The sequence below is a fragment of the Eleginops maclovinus genome, chromosome 3, assembly GCF_036324505.1.
Source record: "Eleginops maclovinus isolate JMC-PN-2008 ecotype Puerto Natales chromosome 3, JC_Emac_rtc_rv5, whole genome shotgun sequence".
Classification (NCBI taxonomy): Eukaryota; Metazoa; Chordata; class Actinopteri; order Perciformes; family Eleginopidae; genus Eleginops; species Eleginops maclovinus.
In genome coordinates, this window is record NC_086351.1 from 9422395 (window position 1) to 9444548 (window position 22154).

Consider the following 22154-nt stretch of genomic DNA (forward strand, 5'->3'; position numbering starts at 1 on the left):
TAAGGACACAGTGGCATGTTGAGAGGAGGTGGAAGATCAGCACGCTTTGGGGCTTGAACAATAATAATCCTAGCACCCTGAGAATAGGTATTGTACCAGGGGAAAATATTATTTTGGACCTTCTCATTAGACCCTGTCAATTGATTCATTGTCAATGTAGAAAATACTTATTTGTTGAGGTCTGTGTGTTATAGTGGCCATTCCTAGTTTTGCAACCTTAGATTTGAAGTCTGTTCAAACCCCCTACTGCTCACAACTCCTGGCAGCTGGAGACATTTTCCAGCTCACTTCAGCCGAGATACTGTAGGGCAAACTATTGGGAAAAAAGCACCATAAGGAATTTCATTTTACTACAACATCAGATGTGTGATTGTTAGCCAGTAAGCCAATGAGCGTGGCGGGGGGAGAGAGATTAATAAACTGAGGCAAGAGTGATGAAAGCTTGCACTGCAATAAAGATTGCTAAATTAATAAGCTTAGCCTTCATTCACTCTGAAAGAGTTTTCAGTAAAAATCATTGACTTATTTATATTTGAACTTTAGGAAAGCCTTTTATCATTTGTTATGTTTTGAATTTTGGAAATTGGCGTTACAGTTCTGTGAAATCTGCTTTATTTGCCTTTCAGAAAAGGGAGGATTAATACTGTGAGAAAAAAATACTACCGTCGGGTTCAATCAGGTTCAAACGTTGGCTCTGAGGCTCTATCATAAACTGGATGACTGTTGTGTTTCACCCATGAATTAAAGCACAAATAGGAAGACAAATTCAAAAGAAAGTCAACGTTGGCCCCAGAGTCTTAGTCCACAAAAGCCAAACCAAACACTGCTACAGAAACCCCAAAGGGCCAATTGCTGTAAGATTTCCATAGCTTTACCTGGCAAGTGGTTTGACAACATAAACCAAGCGGTTACTCTTTGACGGGCCCGATCCCCTGCACATTGAGTGATAATATTTCACACTGTGTACTGTCGACCACCCCGCTGTTTACTCCAACGGAACAGTTCTACCCAGCGTTTCTCTTTCAAATCCCTCCATTTTCTCCCTGGGAGGAGATTTCCTTTCCTTTCCATTCCTGCAAGCTCTCAGATGATGTCATACTCACAGAGTTTCCATTGCTCCAAACAATCCTGTTAACCTCAGCGCTGCTTCTTGCTACCACACATTCCTGCTTCAAAAAAAGGCCACTGACCTCTTGCACCTGAGATTTGGCGAGTGGAAAGTACACTCTCAGATAACGCTGACCTCTCACCTTTTGCTGTCTTATCTCATGGCTGCGATAGCGGGGGAAAAGGGTTGGGTTTTTCACTTTTCAGACAAATCAGCTGATGTGATGAAGATAACATCACATTGTGCCTTTCTGTTTGACATGACCTTCATAATATTGTTCTGACCTCTTCCTCTGTCCGTGGATCATTTATCTTTCCCTTGAACGTCTGACAGAAAAGGGATCTTTTCAGATTGGAAAACCCTATTTGCACAGAGAGGGAAAGATGGAAAAAATCTAATGGGGTGTGAAAACAATTGAGATGATTTTTATATTTTAGATTAGACTGGATTACATAGATTTATATCTGCTTCTCAAATGTCAAACTTGCATTTGCCAATGTATCATGTCTTGAACCCATTAATTACATGGACACAACCCAGACATATTTTTTAAATAATAGAGAAGTAGACAATATTCTGAGGCTTTAGTATTTTTGGGGGTTACTTTTGCTTCTTTCATAACTACATAAAAGGAAAACTGACAGAAGAAAGAAATACAAATGGATGGCAAGTAAACTTTTCTTTCAGTGGATTTAAAACCAAAAAGTTAAATCTAAAAACTTTTCTACCCTGCCAACAGGAAGACCTAAGACGCTCTCCCACTCTCAACCAAAGACAGGTGTATTTTTATGAGCTCTCCTCTTAAATTACTGAGGCTTCACCAGCAGTTGCCGTTTTGAGAAAAGAGCTGCTTAATTAGTCTGTGATATACAGCGTTTCAGTTCAGCATGTTGCCCTGTGCTTTCAGGCAAACCAGGGGCCCACACAGCAACACAACCATGTGTTACATCATTACAGTCCAAACCAACACCCCTGATACTCAACACACAGAAATACGTTTGTATCTAAAACACACAGAGTCAGCGGGACTTCCCACAGACATTATAATGCTATCAAGTACAACAACCCTGCAATAAAAACAACGTTTATATCGTGAGATTACTGTTGACAAATTGTAAGAAGAGTGCTTATTTAGTTAATTGCTGTGAACCCCACATGCACAGAGGTGAAAATATAGGTGGGTTTTTTGATGGAATAGTGAAAATCCTGATCATTTAAATATTAAGGTACAAATGTCAAGCATTAGCAGATATTACCCCCAGTCCTGGTTGCAGATGTCAGAAGAAGTTGAACTGTGCGTGAGGTCTGTAAAGTTGCTAATTGCAGTGATAATTGTAAAATGCATTTTCTACCTTGCTAAGGTCCTTTTATTTTTGGGAAATCTGATGAATAAGCCAAGCAAACATTTGCATATTTAAACTGGATTTTGGAATTTATTTGCCAGTACAAAAACATATTTAGAAAATGTCCCCATTACATAATTTGTGCATAAGGGAGTACCGACATGTTTATTTCCATAAAATGTTCCACTCAGTTGGTTACATTTTAGTCACAAAAATGTCTGTTAATCTTATGCATGTATGTTAAAATAGGAAAACGCGCTAATGTACAGTACTATTGCCAGATTTTCTAAACCTCTGTTGGTCTCAGTGCATTCATGAAAAAGTCATAATCAGTTGGCTAGTTTTTGTGTGCATCCATGATGACACACACTGAGATTGGTTTAGGGTTGAGACAACTACAGAACCTTGATACACATGTACAGATGCTCATACACAAACACAAACAACAGCACTTGCACAGACAGCTTTAACCTCATACAACCCACCCCCAGCTCATTCACACACACACACACACACACACACACACACACACACACACACACACACACACACATCTTGCCCATCTAAACCAATTCTTCATGTGCGCCACACAGACGGGGGCTTGGGGCGGGCGAGTGGGCGGCTGGGAGTGAGAGGCAGCCCTGGTTTACAGGTCAAGCCTGCAGCTTTACAAGGGAAATCTCCAGAGCCACTATAAATACCACTGTGAGCTTTAAGGGTGCAGTATATCACACCACTGGGTTTGATGGACCACAAACCGACCTAGTTTTTTTTGCAGTCCCCCCCTTTTCTGAACTGTAGTCGCATGAGCCTGAATACAATTAAATGTGAATTTACCCTCCTCCATTTCGAGTGACTGTAAATTGATTGGCCCGACTTCAAAACACCCCCCCCCCCACAGCAACAAAGCGCTGGCCGTTCACCTCACACGTCAAACCCATATATCATTAAAGTACCTTAAAGTTTGGGGGTGGTTTCACGTTTTTTCCCTTTGCTGTAGTTCTGAGCAAATGGCACAAATATGTCAGGAACCAATTGAAGTAAATTGTGTGGATTTTCAATGAGCCCCACCTGCAAGCAGGACATTTATTTAGCTCAAGCTGATGTACTGCGACTTGAAATGAGGCCTAATGATTTGCTTAAGGAAACGGCTCTTAAAACTTACAGCGTTGTCAAAGTGACACAGCCGTGCAGCACGTGCATCATAAATCAAGACGTTTTATTCTCTGAAGCTGATTGGACATGCACTTAAGACATGACTTCAAGAAATTACTATTCATTCAGTTTTATTCCATTTTGCGATGAGAAAAAGAAAAGGTGGGAAAGCCTCGAGTTGTCTCTTGAACACCTGAGCAGCACAGATGTGGAGTCAGAGGACAATAAAAGCTGCGATTCAGCGCTCACGTGCAAATCTCATCAGGCAGCTCTGGTTAGCGGCAGACGGCACTAATTGGTTCCAGAAGTGTTGCTCTCATTCACACTGGCTAAGACGGCAAGCAGCGAAGGCGGGCAGGGCAAAAAAAGAGGTAGTCGGTGGGAGGGAGTGAGGGCAAGTAATGAGAGGTCAGCTGCCATCTACAGTTGGGCTGCCAGAGCCAGAGAGGCACGCCAATTTTATGGTCAATTGGGCGACGCATCTGGAATCATAGATCACAGGGCTGCTGGGCTGGACTTAGCACCCAGCTCAAACACATTTCACACACACACACACACACACACAAAACAGACCACACAACACACAGAATCAGATGCTACACACACACAAAACAGACCACACAACATACACAAAAAGACTACAAAACGCCTTAATAACCACATTTTTCATCACTGAGTTAACTCATTAGTACCATATACATAGTTTATATTCATAGTTCTTCATATTTCCTTGTGTTTCCAGAAATGATCTAATTAAATGTTTACAGTTAGCAAGACATGGAATGAGCCACACGGCAGGGGACAGGGGGAGAGACCGTGTATAAAGAGACAGGTAGTAGGAGCGAGAGGAGGGGTAAACATCGGACATGCTTGAGTTCTGTAAGAGCAACGACAACATGTTTTCTTGTTTGGGTGTTTAGTTCAGATATACAAACTCGAAGAAGCCACAATTAAGTGGTTCACCCAACATCAAATTCATTGATGTTCACTCAAGACCTACAAGCAGGATGATCAAGTGTTTGCTTATTCGTTCATTTAAACAGTTATTTGGACAAAACATGTTTCACGCTCAACAATATATTAACAGAAGGTGGGAGGGACCGGGCTAGACCTAGCATCGAGCCAAATGAATACCCCAATACTATATCACACATTAGAGTAAACGGTTGTATTAAATAGTTTTGAATAGACATTCAAAGGTTTCCAGGTCCTGAAATAAGTTACACAAAATGCAAAAGGTTTCTAAGTGCAAGCTATTAGGGTTTATTTGTCAGTGGAGGAAGTATAGACCGTTATGACACTGTTACTTTAAGATGAAATATAACACACTACAAGTCCTCTTACCTCTGTTGTTACAATCAGTGCAGGCAGCAGGGGCTTCATGTAGCCGTACCTCAGCATAGTCACCATGACCACGCAGCGTAGCATCTCCAAAACAGCCGCTCTTGGCCTGCAAATGTCAACCAACAACACTTTCAGCTTGAAACCTTGACCTTTATTGACCTCCTCGACTACATCTCCAGGACACATTTCTGCAGTGGTCTAAAAGAGATAATCACACTTTTGAATGGGAGGCCATTCAATTTCCAGAGGTGATTGAGTCCAAATAGGTTTGAACCCTAATGGGGGGGGGTAAATAAATATCCAATTTACGGTTGAAGAATTAACACATGAATAAATGTTGGTACTGTACCTCTTATCGATAAGGAAGCCCATGGAAGTGAGGGTTAGCAGAACGTAGCAAGTCATCCCCAGAATGGTTAACTGTGACAGCATCTAGGAAACAACATATGTTCGCATGCCATGAGAAATTTGTGGTTGGGAAAAAACACATTAGAATTGAAACCTTAAACTAATATCACGAATGGTTAAGTAACGATTACAGGAGACCTTAGTGGGAGAGCAGTAACAAACCACACGTCTGTTCCACTGTTTACTTGGCAATGCCAACTAAAACATCTCTAACTTTCAGAATAAGTATACTGGCACATTCAGTATCCTGCAGCAAATGTAATCGGCCTCTTACTTTACACTGACATGCCTAGTTCAAATAGACGCTCTAATGATCCACGATGGGTCTTGACGGGGGACTTGACCACAGTGGAAGAGACTGCAGTTTGAATCTTGATAGCCCCTAAGCTGAGCCAAAACAACCAAAATCCCATGCAGACTCTCACTGACCTTTTCAGGGCTATTTAGGACGAGTACAAAAAAACAGAGCGGTACAGAACGTGATGTACGGCTTAATTCGTGTTCTCTAACCTAAGGCTTTGGCTGAGGGCCGCAGCTGGAAGCCCGGTGTCTCCTGAGGATGCCACGGGCTGTCATCTTAGGTTTATATTTCTCCGACACTCAATACAGAGTCTAACAGCCAAATCTTACTGACTGCTCCCATACTGTTCCGACCCAGAAGGCCATATAAAGTAAACATAAAATTAACCCATCAACAGGATGCAATAAAACTGTATGTCTTATCCAAGAGTCGTAATCCATAAGCCCCTACACTATTTTATTGTCTGGACCCTCTCACGGGAACATAAAGGGATGATATAATTATGTTTTCTGTGAATCAAACAGGGGGGGAATTCTGGCCTCGTTCCATCCATCAGACTGAAGGAACCAGACTGTCAAAGTGTATTAAAGTTGATTATTGCATAAGAGTTCAAAGGCTACAGATGTAGTTATTTTTAGAGAGAGGTGTAATGAGCACTGCATTATTTTGGTATCAAAGGTTATGTGAACGTATCTGTGTTCAATAACCCAGGGGGCTCAGCTGCAGAGACACTCTTGTCACATGATCTTCTGTGTTTGTTTGACTATCTGTCAACACATGCGGTCAACACGCCATGCTCGAGAGAAAATCCCCCCTAAATCCCTCAGAGTCGTCAGGTGGAGTTACTCTTATAAAACCCTTTCAAAAAGAACATGGATGAAGAAATGCTTTGTGCTTCTCTCTTCATGTTAAATTGCACGTTGAACAAGTGTCAAACTGCAGCAATAACAGAACAGGATAGAAATGAAAGTTAACATCTGGTGGCAGCGTATTGATTGTGTTATTCTGTTGTCCCCCGAGACGAGGCAGATTAAGTCATTATTCAGGCTTTTATTGCAGCCGTTATTATGGGGGAGTTCATGAGGTTTTGCTGGACAGAGTAACCATTGAGGAAATTCAGCAGTAGCTAAATATTACCAAGATAATTTACATCCTATACTCTTCATACCTTTTTAAATATTGAATTCAAACCGTTATTGAAAACTTTACACTATGTGGAATTGTTCTTATTTCTCTGATTTAAGATAAGTTATTTCATTTTCACTCTGAGAGATTTAACTGCTCAGTGAACAAAGTACTAAGATCTTTTTTAAGTCCACAAGTATTGGCATCAAGATATACTTAATACTTTAATCAAGAGTGCTCATTTTTAGAATTAGTCATGCATTCATGTTTCAGCATCAGTTTTTATCTTACCTATAACAATAATACATAATATTTGTGTGAGTATAAATCTGAATATGCATAAAGATAGCGTTGTACAAAGTTCAATATTTACTTCTGACGTAAAGTGAAGTACAAAAAGTACAAAAAAGGTAAATGTACTAAGATACTTTGCACCTTTGTAAATGCTGAGGGTTGACAGCTGATACAAATTAGTATGAGCTTCTAGGATAAATTAGATGTAATTACACCCAAATTACACCCAATTGAGTCTGAAGTCCAAACTTTATCATAACACACTAATGTTGTTGAGTTGTTCTGAGATAAGACTTTATGACACGGTCTGTTCCTCTCCCTGCCTGTAATAGAAACTGTTTAGCACCCTGTAATAAAATGTGGACGTTGGCCTGCTGCTGATGTAATTGAAGAGTAGCCTTACTTTATGTTTTCATGCTTCAGATTAATGCAAAGCCCATAAATTGTCCGGCAGTGTTTCATCAATTGTCAAGCTAAATAAGCGCCTAGCGAACATGTGGGTATAAATACATAAGAGTGACATGATTTATTGTTGGGCCAGAGCGCTCACTTTGTTATTTTCCTTCCAAGTCCTGATTGCTGCATCCTGAAGGCTATTTGGGTTGGGAAATGGTTGACTCGACAATTAAGGCGTTTGTGTTCACTGCTAGACCACCAGCTGGTGTTTCATTCGCTGAGTGGGAGGGGAACCCTGGAAAAGAGGTGTGCATGTGTGTTTGTGCGAGTGTGTGTGTGAGTGTACCACAACTGAAGGAGCACCACGGAGGTAGTGATCAGAAAAAGACAGGCCATTTTATTTGGGAATTTGAAGGGGCTGGGCGTGACAGCACTTTTTGGCTAACCAAAACTATGCTTGGGGAAAAAAGGCTTCCAAAGATAACTGCTGAGGAGACCTGTTTCTCTTTTTTCTGACAGGGGAGAAAAGGGGTCTTTTGGCCTGTCGAGTGGAAAATAATAGACAAAGGTTGTTCTAAAGGGGAATGCCGATCAGTCATTCTGTCATGATGTTAGACAGAGCTAGTCTTTTCCTGCTGGCTAAGTAGAGGACTCTACTCGACCATGGACCAGCCACAACAAACTGCATAATTGGGTGAAATAATGTTGGCAAACAAACACGCAGCGCTCAGTCTTAAATTAGGAGCACTGGACCACCTTGTCCTATTTTATATGAGGGATAACTGTAACCTAAACATAACAGTAGTCAGTGTGTGACCAGAAAGTGCTTTTGACATTTACAGTTTGACGTGTAGGACAGATGCGTACCATCTTGTTTTCAAACACATCATGGTAGGTCCCCAGCGCCAGCAGGAAATGTATGACCACATACATTTGTAAAGGCAACGACCAGCTGGGATCATGAGGCACTTCCTGTCCGGTCACCTGCACATGGAAAATAAAACATGTTTAATTTCCCGATCCCTCATTTTTTTTGGTACAAGAGTAATATTCTGGACTGATTCTCACACTAGACAGTTTGCCACCACTAATATAACGATAATTCACTCAAGTTTACCTCATGTTTATAGAAACATGTTCATAAGATTTATATGGTTGTACCGTTCAGTTCTGTGACACACTTATAACATGACAATTTATTAACAACCGGCAAGAAAACATGTTTGTGAAGGCTCTTTTATCCCAGAGGTTATGTATTGATGCAAGTGGCACCTTCAACCGCTCATCCATTTCTCCTTTAGTTTTCTATTTCGATTGCTCCAGTCGCAGGCTAACTAGTATTCACACTGAATTGAGCGATTGTCGTTCAGGTTTTCCCTTATACACTATTACCAAAACCAAATAGCTTACAGCACATTGTTTTAATGAAGGGGAAGCAAAATAAAAAAGCATCAGAGCAGGAGTTAGAAAAAAAATGAATGGAAATTTAAAAACAATAGAAAGGAAAAGTGAGTCATTGAGAATGTTTGAAGCCTTTAAAAAGGAACATTTCCTTATTTAAGTTATAAAAGTAATTTTTAAACTTCTGTGATAATCTTTCTCTCTTCACATTAACTTTTTACTTCCAATGTGTTTATTGTCATCACAAAAAACATATATTTTGTTGCTTCAGTCTCTTTCAGGCTAAATATTAAAAATAGTTGACAATTAGTTTGATTTGTTCCGTGCAGAAAGTCCTTTAGCTTTTATTGGGTGCAGCGGTTTTCCCCAAACACAGAGTATTATATGATTCCTTTCCTAAGAATTCCCTGAGTCATTGACCTGTTTTAGTCTGCTTCTGACAAAATGTAATTATGCCTGAGGGCCTTGTGTTGAAACTGCATCCTTTTTGGGAATGAAGTAAAAAACCTAGCCAATGATTCCTGTCTCTTATTTAGGGGGTTTCCCAGTTTCCCGAGGAACCAAACCACCACATGTGGGTTCCCCCGCATCCCATCCCCAGCCCTGTAGGTATTTCAGCACGCTGCTCTGCTTATTCTCAAAGAGCTGAAACACGTTCAACCTTCTCTCCTCCCTTACTCCCCCTCTTTTTCCTTTCTTTCCCTCAGCGGCAGATATCAACTAGCAGCCGTCTACACCAGGCCTTTCAAGATATTTCGGTTCAATTCCAGCTCTGTCCATGTTTAGAATCACCCCGCTGGGTTTAAGGGGGCAATTTAATTGTTAAGGCAAAGGGGGAGGGTTTTTTTTTTAGTGTGAAGCATGAGGGAACTAAATATGTGACACCATCAGCGTTATTTCAAAGCTAACCGCCGGGGCATTCGACTGGAGCCTGTATTTCTTTCTACGCACACACACACACACACACACACACACACACACACACACACACACACACACACACACACACACACACACACACACACACACACACACACACACACACACACACACACACACACACACACACACACACACACACACACACACACACACACACACACACACACACGCGGTTTTAATCCCGCAGACTGCGTTTAAAGACGGTGAAAATGAACTTATTGTGTTCCCTCTACAAAGGCTTTGCAGCTTTTATTTGATGTGGCAGTTCCTTGTAAAACTTGTAGAATATGTGAATCCTTCAATAGGGAATGCTCTGAGTCATTTAGGCCTGTGTGTTGCGTGTGTCAAAGTGATGGGTAATGAAGACTAGTGTGTTATTCTGACTCCTGCAGGATATAAAAACAGGGATGTTAGTGTTTATTACCTTGGGATTGTCGATATAGTCACCAAGCCGAGGTTTACCAGGTTTCCAACTCGGGCCATTGATGAATGTCAATAATTTGTCGCTGATCGTCTTGAAAGCGGTAGATCTTCTCAACAAATACAAATAGTAGTGTAACTAAAAGACAAGAAATTCAAAGGTCAAATATCAGACACAACATTCAATTGATGGGTGTTAATGAAGCCATAGCTGCTATGGCTAATCACGAGTACAAACGTTTCTGCTTTCGTTGGGCAGGTCATCGCTCACAGTAAGGGCAGCAAAAATAATCACAACATCCACCTCCTGGCATTTCACTTTATTAGCCTCCTTAACCTCAGCTGGGCAGTTTGTTTAGAGGCGAGTAATGTTATGATTACAAAATAGCCACTCAGCCAGCAAAGGGAAACATGAGCCTATGCCTCATTTACTAAAAGGTGTTTGCACTCAGATGGATGGAGGTGAAATGCTGGGCGCACCATTGATGGCGGATGGAACCAACCTGAACATAGAGGATTTCAAAGGTGTTGATAGGAGAAACCAAGCCGAACACCACTTTTTCTTTCTCTGCAGCAAAGGTACCTGACAAGGACATGTACGATTTGAATATTTAAAAAAAGAAATAATATGAAAAAATAACTTTAACCAGCAAGTTTTCAAGCATTGATTTTGCAAGAGTATTCTCATAAAAGCTCTGTTTTGGTCTCAACCAATTCTTCAGGGGAATGTCTGGATCAAGACATTTTCCCAACTTGTGGATATGAATACTCGATAGAGAATACTTGAAGGAGTAAAGTATAAAACCCTGCAAAAGAACAACATTAATACAGTTGGCATCACAGCTTCTGGGTTTAAACACTTAATAAATCCTTGTGGAGCCACATAGAAAACAGCCGAAGGGAATTCTGGGTAACATAAACCTCAAAATGTAATCAGTTACCTCTCGCTGACGTTTAGTGGAAGATTTGCTGAGTCGGGTATAAAGGCTGCAGGCAATCTTAAAGAGTCACTGTTTCCCTTCATTCTGATGCTATAGTGGATCGTACCACAACGTTTTATAGAATAACGAGAGGCAAAGCGTCACGGACACCAGTACTGATACGAACACTGAAAACAGCTCACTTATCTCATATCTTTCAACCCTTCCATGGTTGGCAGGAGGAGATTATTATATTATGTTCAAAGAGAGACGCGTAACAGTCACATTTGAATGCCCTGTGACACCTCAGGCCGCTCATATCTTCACATGACCCTTTTATAAACCAAACGTTTTTTGCAAAACTGAACGGAAAGTTAAAATGTAAGTATTATTTACAAGAAATGCATATAAATATACATTAATATGGTGCTTCAGTCAAACAATATTTTCTGACAGTAAAGCTATAAATTAGTAGTAAACACTAATTTACTATACGGTCTGTTTTTGTGCAAAGCTAAGAAATGGAGGCAGTATTGTTTGTCTTTAGTATTAAACCTAATCCTACATTATGAATATCACTGTTTAGCAAAAGCATTCAGCCACTTTTGGTACTGATCCCTTACTGATCTGCTTTCATATGGACAACATTTTCAAATGCTAATACCCGCACTGATCTCTAGCTCTAGCTAGCAGCACTAACTCAAATCAAATTCCTGATTATTTTTGCTTACCAAATAATCGGTCCCATATGATGAGAATTCCTCCGTAATTCTTGTCAAGGCAGTAGGTGTTCCTCCCTGTTGGAATAATATTGTGTGTGATGAACAACAAACATAAAACTAACCAAATCGGTCCAAATGTCATGATAACAATTATATAATCTCACCGTGATGAACTTTGTGATGTGTTGGTGTGTTGAAAACCCACTCCAGAGGTCCAAGGTCTTTGATCAACTAAAATAGAATAATGAAACACAAAACATTAGTAATACATCCATACAAATAATGTGGTCTGTAAATGTCATCACGACCTAATCTTCAGTTAATCAGGTTCCTCCACTGGTGAGCGTACTGTAAATGTGTTACTTAATTCCATGGCAACATGCCTACACTGAAAGAAAATAAACATTGACTTTAATTAAATGCATTAGGTCAACAAACTTCACATAAATGTATCAGGTTAGTTGAAAACAATATTATTCAATACAAAAGAATAAGTTAAACCTAAGATTATTGCTTTCAACAAACCTAATAAAGTTATGTGAAATTCGTTATCATAATACATTTAATTAAAGGCAACATTTATTTTTTCTGTGTATTTGGATATTTTTTTGTTAACATGGAGATTAGTTTTGCGACGCCATAAATGAAAATGTATTCAAATATTAGGGTAGGGAATGACGTGTGCCAATCCATCTATACGGGATGTCTCGCCGGACAACCGACTATTCATTTCCTCCCTTTCTCTTTCTATATCAAAGATTTTGCCAACTCTTTGTTATACTGTAATTCTGACCAACAGAAAACAAACAGATTGGTATGGATAACTTTGTGAATGATGCTTTTTGGTAGACTTGTTTGTTGTTTGTGTTATTTCACTTTTGTTTCTTTTTTAAGGTGAAAAAGAAGTTAGTATCAGTACCAAACACTCACAAATAATCATCATGTGTTTTGTTTTCTGAATCAAAATCAGCTCAAATAAGTTCAGTTGTTTAAAGGAGAACAGTATGTGTCTGCTGGTACGAGAAGGGAAAAACATGGCAGGTTGTAAAACGAATCTCGTTTGTTAAATGTTAAAGGATTTTAAAGGATGATGCAGTTGAATGCATCAAGGGAACATTTTTTGCATAAAAACTATCTAACATAAATCACGTTATTTTCTTAGATATCAAACAGATGCCCCAGTGAGTCATTAAAGATTACAGAGGTCACACAGAGCATATTTCAAAAACTTTGTGTTTCTATTCTGGATGAAACTCTCAGATATTTTTGATGTTTGGCATCAATACTGCAGACCCCTCAGTCGGCAGAAACGTGCACGGCTGGACAGAATTTCTCAGTGATTCATTATTTCCATGTAATGGCTGCGTCTGGCAGCCGAGCGTGAGAGTTTTATCTTGAATGAAAAGGGTCTCCACCACTTCACTCCAGCTCTGAGGCTGGAGCGGTGCAGCGTATAGCGTGCCAATAAATTACATGACATAAAAAAAAAAGCCCCATAAAAGGAGGCATAAATTACATCCCTTCAGAAATTTGTGACTATTACGACTGTTTTCACTAATAGTGCACTAAAAGATGGAAGGCGTTCCAAATCCATTAATTCCCTCTCAAGATTGTGGGGCTTGTAACAGTGATACTCCCAGTGACTTTAAAGGCAGAGAGCGGTCATGCTTCTGTTTGGAATATTTCATAAAATCTCATTATTTTTTATTGAATACAGGTTCCACTGCAACACAGGGTCTACAAAGGCTCGACTCAGCAGACATATTAGTATTGGCACAGGGAGAAAGATAACTTTACAGACTTTTGTTCAGTCAGATTACCCTTTTAACTTTGCACACCAACCATGAATGGAAGGGAAGAAATGCATGCAGAGCTACATGTGCTGCATGTTACATATTTCTATTTGAGAACTATTTTCTTTATCCATTATTCTATTCAAGTTACAATTAACAATGTATTCAATTGAAAGCACAAGATCAATTCAAACAAATCAATTAATCACTTCATTCGCTCACAGTACACACAGGCAATATCACAAAGAGCATCCCAATCTTTTTCCAGCACTACACATGGTAAAGGTAAAAAGTCAGTGTTTAACTCAGAGACATAAAACAGAACATGTGTGGTAATGACTGACAGTAGTTGCTGTTTAACTGCATCTGTACAATGGCCAAATCTGTTAACCAGTAAAACGTTATTATCGATGCACACTCCCCATTATACTCCCCCGTTTCCCTTTTTTTTAAAGATCCAGATCATGTCACTGTTTAACCCACAAAAACAGCCAACTAATAACAGAACATATGACCTGTGATTAAACATTTACCTCAGTGTGGATCCAGAACTGGTAGAGAAGGTTAAACTGTATGTGAGCGGCAAACAGTGCGGGAGGTGCAATCAGAGCCATGGGCAGGTAGAAAATCTGAGGCGAGAAGGAGAAAAGATAATACGTATACATCTGTCAAAGTCCTATTTTACTAACATAGAGTTTAATGTAGGACCACATCCAGGGATTTGACTTTTACTTTAAGTAACACTATCACTAACCTATCTTACATCATGGTCCAGATGTGTGCATGCTGGTATAAAATCTGACACGGGGAATTATTAGTTAAAATCTCTTAACTAGTAGTCTAACTTTGATATTACAAGAGCACTTGATATAACTTCTACAGATTTACAGATAATTCTGGCAATAGTTTGCATTTTTGTTTTTGTCAACAAATCCTATTAAACACAAGACCAAAACAAACAATGTAAAAAGTCGATCTCTTACCAAAGATTCGTCAACAATAGAGCTTTAATGGTTGAGACAACAACATATTGGTTAATGTGTCAGATGAATGTAGTCATACATTTTTGCCACGGCTCTGGTTGATAGACTACACATTGGTTTCTGATCATGGCTTGTCTTGCTAAACGACGTGCATGACCTCATTGAGATTGGCACATCAAATCTTTATAGTCATTATCACATATTGTATCATAGAATTTGTCACCCTAGTTGTCGTCTACTCTGATACATTCTTGTCCCATTTAATATTGGACTAACACTGTGTAATTTGAATTCAGTATGAGGGAAGAGGGATAACATATTTCTTAGCAGACACTTACATTTATATATTGACATTTAGATATTCATCCAACCTATCCTTTGAGAGTATGAATGATATCTTACCCATGACGTAAACTGCTGGGTGAGGGACTGTCTGAGGGCGGTGGTTAGGTTGTAGTACTCGGAACTGTGGTGAACCTGGTGGGCTGCCCAAATAATGGACACCTCTGTATAAAAACAACACACAAACACATAGATCCAACATGAAACAGAAGTCCAAGAGTCCAAATCTCAGAGGTTATCACTCCTTACCTGCTCATTAATATGTTACAGGGCTAACATATAATCTTTCACGAGATTTATATGCGGGCCTTGAACCCTCACACACTTTCATCTGCCTTTACATCACCACAAGTAATTTTTCTCAAAAGCCAACCTCCCCAGATGAGAAACTAAACACGTTCAACCCCAGAAGGAGTAGTTTGGGTCCTTCTTCAGGCCAGCCGTGATGAAAACCTGAGGCTTGAGTGACACTGGCCTTTGGAGGAGGAGGCGTTCAGGTTATTATGACGGTGGGGTTATTCGGCAGCAGCTGGTTAGCATCCAGCTTGATGTCCCAGTCCTCCAGTTTACATTCCTCTGCTGTGTTGTGATACTTGCTACATTAATATCTGTGTTACACTTCATTTTAACATCCAACGGGAACATGCTTGTTAAGTTTCACTGGATTTTGGGCTGTTTCCGGACCACCCCGTCTAGTCTGTGCTTTTTGGCACCTCCACTCCACTTTGGCCTCTGCAGCAATACAAGAGGGAACAGTAACTTTCAAATATCGCAGAACCACAGAGCTCCATATAGACTATGTATAGAGATGTATTTGTTATAATAAAAGCAGCCCAAGTTATAAACGAGGTTTAAGTTTTATGAGGCAGCCTTGATGTGTGATTAAGGGATCAATTATCAAGCAATTAAACTTCTAGTATTACGCATGGTGTGCATCAATGTGTGACCCCAAATACACACATAACAGTATTTTTAGTTTGACGACTATGCACATTTTTTAATTTATCTAAATAGTTTATCATCCCAAGTGACACATACCAACTGATAGGGAATTATTCATAGGTCCCTTAGTTTTATTTTGAATCATCTAAGAGCTTTTACCTTTCCATTCAGTCTTCTGTCTTAGGCAGGCAATCAGACTTGGGAGAGCTGTTTCTATGATAAGGCAGACCCTTTCTCTGTGCTTGGGCCTCAACCACAGATGTGTCTCACATACAGTAGGACCATTAAAAAATATTTTCTTTTAGACAACAACAGGACAGTTTGACCCTGCCAGGGACAAAACCTGCAGCGTCTTGTAATATAATGTTGATAAAGGATTAGGAGTGGTTAAGTGTCGGGAACAAGGAAGAGAACTTCTTTGGTTTGAGCGGAGGACATGGTGTCACTACAGTATCTCAGTGAATGTCTCCCACGTGTTTCCAGTTCTGTGCTCCAAGAATTTCATCACACCGACATCTTGAGAAATGTGCTTATTCACTTCTGGTTTACAGTAAAGATGAGAAGATTGCAATATAGTAAAATAGCAATATGTTGTTTTACAAGGGGTTATGAGGAAGAATATGTCTTCGCCAGCCGAAGAGGATGTTCAGTACCGTATCAAATAACCACCGGTATTTATTTTTTAACAGAAACAAGTGCAATCATTTAGTGAGCTTCATAGGTGACACAGCCTGATTTCTTTGTGCCAACCTAAGCCACAAATGATCCACTAAATGATCATCTTGTATCTAACTCCACGGCTGATAACATAAAAAACATATTCCTTAAAATGTCTACTAGTCCTTTAACCTATGAGAATGTGAAAAAAGAGGTTTTAACATTTTAAAAGTGTTAAAGCTTGTAAATCTCTTCTTCTCTCGCTTTTTTAATAAACTTGTGAATAGTAACAACTCAGTCTAAAAAACTGAAACTGGCGGATGGTCTGCTGCACCTGAACAAACAAAGTACTGAAGGTACTGAAGGTGTGCAGTGTGAGCAGAGTAGCACCAGAATCTTTCCGGACACTTTCCCAATCACTACAACCAAGGTGGACTTCCTCAAGCGTTTGGGGAAACCCAGAGGAGTTCCCAGAGAAAACTATCACTCCCGAGCAATACTCCACACCTTGCTTATTTAACAGGGTTATTGCTGGGTTTCAGAAGGTGTGAGAGAATAAATGTCACAGGGAATGTTTTTGGAAGCGTCACATCCAGTGTTAAATTGGATTTTGTTTGGATTAGGTTAAAATGTAAGGAGAAGGGCTGGACTTTATTTCTAACTGTATTTGCCCTCTCAACGCAATTGATCTACAGTTTGCAGACAAGGCAAGGGTGTGAGATGAGAGAGGAAACACAAAAATAAATCTGACGGCATCCACAGCAGTCAAGCAATACACCTATGACGCTTCTTCCGCTCTGAACCATGGGGGATTCAGAGATGAACTGTCCTGCTAAAAGACATATTGAGAGGATAATCCAGTCTTTGTTCGATTCCAGCAGCCTGAGTGTTTTCTTTTTTTTCTTCACACTGGAATCATGCTTGGCAGGGCCTATGACTAAGGGCAGTTAAGATTGATGCTTCTTGTCATTGATAGGAAGTAAGAACCGCTAGGCTTCACTGCAAGCCCATGTCCTCATCTAGGACTCCGCGGGACACTGCATAGTTTGGCAGGGCCTATTCAGAAGGGAAGTCCCGTTAATGGTGAGAACCAATGCCACAGAGCTGCGTTCCCAGCAAAGAACCGCAGAGGACGGCACTTCTTTGTGGACTCCAGCGTGCCTTAACTCACACTTCCTCAGGAATAACAAGCATGAGACGCGCTAATAGACAGTTTTGACACTTTGTATGATACTCTTCTCAGAGTTAAAATCACAGCATTGTTTGATTATTAAAATCCTTAAAACATCCATGTTCCCCTGACAAGTACCTTACAACTGACCGTGTGAATAAGGTCGTAATAACGTACCTTTATTCAGATGGCATCCTTCAATATCAGCCCATCGCAGCAACTAAAATAAGCCTTGCTATTCCGGTTTTCAAAACCAGGAATCACCATGCTGTGAGACGAGGTCTTGCAGTCGGGTGATGTAATTCTACGATTTCAGATCATAATGACCTGGTCAATACTGTTGAATTATATCATGACACATAATCAAGGCCTATAAGTCATCATCAGTCATGTTACGTGGCTGAGTTAGACTCTAACAGAGTGTGTTTATGTCCAAATCAACCCTGTCAGGAGCGATGCTTACATAACCGAGTCGTATAAACGCCAGAATGCAAAGTCCTATTGAGTTCCATGAATTCGGCTCCAGTTGAGGCCTGCAGTAAATGCAGATAATGATCAATCGGTATCTTGATAATGCGGCCACAAAAAGAAAGTATGACTAGTCAAAAAGAAAAATAATCATCAGAGAAATATTACTATTTAACAAAATGATGTGAAATGCTTTAACAGCTCAATCAATCAGATGCCATATCATCACCCTGAGCGACAAACTCCTGGCACTAACACACAGTGTCCTTCATGTGCAGACCTCTGAGTGGTGGGCCGCCATGTCAATCACACGGGTAATGGCCTGTGAACAGCCCTCCAGTGTTTGGATTGGCGGGCTCTTGGATGGGGTGCCAACCCAAACAGCGAGTTCTGGACTCGGTGGGACAGTCAGCCAACTCCCCCTCCGCTGCTGCCATACTTCATGCTGTCCACACAGCTCAGTCACACACACTAAACTAAACACACTAACCCTGGTCAGGCCCACTTACTGCTCTCACAAACAGGCTTTAAAAAACGTATAGAAAGTGAAGGGTGACGTAAAGTAGCTTTTCTGTTATATTTAATATAATCAACACTGTAGCACTTACAATTCATTCTCACTTACTGAAATCCCGAAGATATAAGGCTGTTTTATTATTTGCTGCTGCTTTTTGTTTTTAACATAAAGGAGTATAATAGATTTGTGAGATGTGAGATGTATAATACCTAGATAAAAATAAATCAAACCCATATATGTGTGTGTGTGTCAATTAATTGTTGAATGAATATTTTGACATACAATATAAAAAAGGGCAATCCTTTCTGTTATTAAAAGCTGTCTGATAATACCTTTTCCTTTTTGATAAGAATTTCCCTTCCAAATTAAATTCAAATAAAGCAAACAAAGTGAAGGAGAGTTCTGCATTTTACTGTTTTTAAGTCGAGAGCAGCATAAAGGAGATCAAAATTCCAAAACAGTGCAGGTTGTAAGTTTCATGTCTATCTTTCTTTGGGGTGACAATATGAGACATGGCAGAGTTAGCTAAATGATGAATGATGAGAACCTAGGTTGTGACTGTAGACTGAATCTAAAAGTAATCCACATGTGAGCCATTACCACTCATCTTCATGTTTCACATTCACACTTCTATCAGTGCAGGTTTGTCCTCAGCACTTATTGTTTGTCACCTGTTGACAGAGGGAAGTCTGTAGGAAGGGAAGCACACAAGGGCAGCAGACATCCTAATGATGGCCTCTGCTGAGCTCAGCGACCCTCTCAACGATCATAACACACTCTTCTTTTCTACACTTTGTTAAATTGCTGCACATACAAGCCCTGTGGACATGATCTCTTTGTGATGTCTAGGTTCAATCAGAGCATTTCTCTCTCTCCCTTTCAGTAGATGTTCTCTCTCAATCATCGCACACACAGCAGACAGAGAGTGTGAGCGCAGTGACCTCTAGATCACTGTTGATGTTATCTCTGCCTCCCATGAGACCTTTCACTTGGTCTCTACTGCTGCCGTGAGTGAGATCCCCACATCCTGACCACACTATACAGACAGAACTAGCAAAGCAAGTGGGGGCCCATATTCTTTTGTAGGCCCTGCAACCTGCATCGGGCCAGGAACTCGCTGTCATGGTGAAGATTTATGGAGACCTGGAGGAGGGCGCAGGTTAACCCACCACCTCCGCCCTGCCACACAGCCCAGAGGAGCTCCTCTTTAAACAATAGCATCCACATCGTTTGCGTCCCCTCTGGGACAGAGGAACAGAGGAGATATGCTGAGCACATCTGTTTGTCTTGACAACTGCTGCTGTGTGCAAGGCAGAGGGAATGTTAGGGGTGTGGACACACCAGCAGACAGATAGAACAGGATGTAGTGAGGTGTTAGGAGAAGAAATGTTGATAAGGGCTGCTCAACAGGGGCCTGAAGGTAGAAACTGTTCAATACATATCCTGTGATTACATTTTTGAAGTGATATGTTTTACAAAAAAAAGAAACATTATCTAACTTTTTTCTGTGATATAATAGTGAATAAAATTGAAAAATCCAGGAAATCACATTGTAGGATTTTTAATGAATGAATTGGTAAATTCCTCGGTAAAAAAAAGTATTTGGTCACCTACAAACAAGCAAGATTTCTGGCTCTCACAGACCTGTAACTTCTTCTTTAAGAGGCTCCTCTGTCCTCCACTCGTTACCTGTATTAATGGCACCTTTTTGAACTCGTTATCAGTATAAAAGACACCTGTCCACAACCTCAAACAGTCATACTCCAAACTCCACTATGGCCAAGACCAAAGAGCTGTCAAAGGAGACCAGAGACAAAATTGTAGACCTTCACCAGGCTGGGAAAACTGAATCTGCAATAGGTAAGCAGCTTGGTGTGAAGAAATCAACTGTGGGAGCAATTATTAGAAAACGGAAGACATACAAGACCACTGCTAATCTCCCTCGATCTGGGGCTCCACGCAAGATCTCACCCCGTGGGGTCAAAATGATCACAAGAACGGTGAGCAAAAATCCCAGAACCACACGGGGGGACCTAGTGAATGACCTGCAGAGAGCTGGGACCAAAGTAACAGAGGCTACCATCAGTAACACACTACGCCGCCAGGGACTTAAATCCTGCAGTTCCAGACGTGTCCCCCTGCTTAAGCCAGTACATGTCCAGGCCCGTCTGAAGTTTGCTAGAGGGCATTTGGATGATCCAGAAGAGGATTGGGAGAATGTCATATGGTCAGATGAAACCAAAATAGAACTTTTTGGTAAAAACTCAACTCGTCGTGTTTGGAGGAGAAAGAATGCAGAGTTGCATCCAAAGAACACCATACCTACTGTGAAGCATGGGGGTGGAAACATCGTGCTTTGGGGCTGTTTTTCTGCAAAGGGACCAGGACGACTGATCCGTGTAAAGGAAAGAATGAATGGGGCCATGTATCGTGAGATTTTGAGTGAAAACCTCCTTCCATCAGCAAGGGCACTGAAGACATCACTGCTTTAGGGGGGATCTGCATGGAGGAATGGGCCAAAATACCAGCAACAGTGTGTGGAAACCTTGTGAAGACTTACAGAAAACGTTTGACCTCTGTCATTGCCAACAAAGGGTATATAACAAAGTATTGAGATGAACTTTTGTTATTGACCAAATACTTATTTTCCACAATCATTTGAAAATAAATTCTTTAAAAATCCTACAATGTGATTTCCTGGATTTTTTTTCTCATTCTGTCTCTCATAGTTGAGGTATACCTATGATAAAAATTACAGGCCTCTCTCATCTTTTTAAATGGGAGAACTTGCACAATTGGTGGCTGACTAAGTACTTTTTTGCCCCACTGTATCCTATAAAGAGCTACTACTGAGAGAAGGGAAGAAGAGATGAGGATGTGTTGCTCATTTCCCTATGACATACGTAAGTGCCAAACTAGTACCTTTAAATGTAATAGATTTATGGCTGCAATCTTCTGCATTTCCATTTCTTTTAATTGTATATAAGCCTGGATATATTAGATTCACATTAAACCTTTCAGACCAAACAGGATACAACTTTAAGAGGAAATTAACTGAAAGGCAGGAGAGTAATGTCCAGATTCAGCCAGACAAAAGACACAGGAAATAATGTTCAGCAGAGACAGGCTGAAGAAACCCGCTTTGTTGCTTAAGGCAGTTTGCTCACATCACCTGAAAAATGCAAACAATTTGCTTTGAAAAGGCCCTTTCCGAAAATAAGTCAGTGCAATAACAACAATCATACAAGTTGATTGCATGTCACACAATCTTTTTCAATCTGTCAAATGGTGCCATTAATCAGTCGCAGCACAACGATTCAAGAGAAAGAAACAGATTTAAACAGAGACATGTCATCATCCATCAGCACTGCTCCCGTGTGCTGGCACCATGCATCTTTCTCT

At 40.4% G+C, this 22154-nt stretch overlaps 1 protein-coding gene across 1 annotated transcript in view; it reads right to left on the reverse strand.

Moving 5' to 3' along the window:
- agmo (alkylglycerol monooxygenase) overlaps window positions 1–22154 on the reverse strand; it is a 38242-nt gene that overhangs the window by 7691 nt on the left and 8397 nt on the right. The window contains exons 4-12 of the mRNA XM_063878683.1: window positions 15058–15161; window positions 14206–14301; window positions 12044–12110; window positions 11889–11954; window positions 10741–10820; window positions 10242–10376; window positions 8342–8458; window positions 5300–5382; window positions 4951–5056 (exon numbers count right to left, since the gene is read on the reverse strand). Of these exons, the coding sequence (XP_063734753.1) occupies window positions 4951–5056; window positions 5300–5382; window positions 8342–8458; window positions 10242–10376; window positions 10741–10820; window positions 11889–11954; window positions 12044–12110; window positions 14206–14301; window positions 15058–15161 (854 nt within the window). The remainder of the gene's footprint in view (window positions 1–4950; window positions 5057–5299; window positions 5383–8341; window positions 8459–10241; window positions 10377–10740; window positions 10821–11888; window positions 11955–12043; window positions 12111–14205; window positions 14302–15057; window positions 15162–22154) is intronic.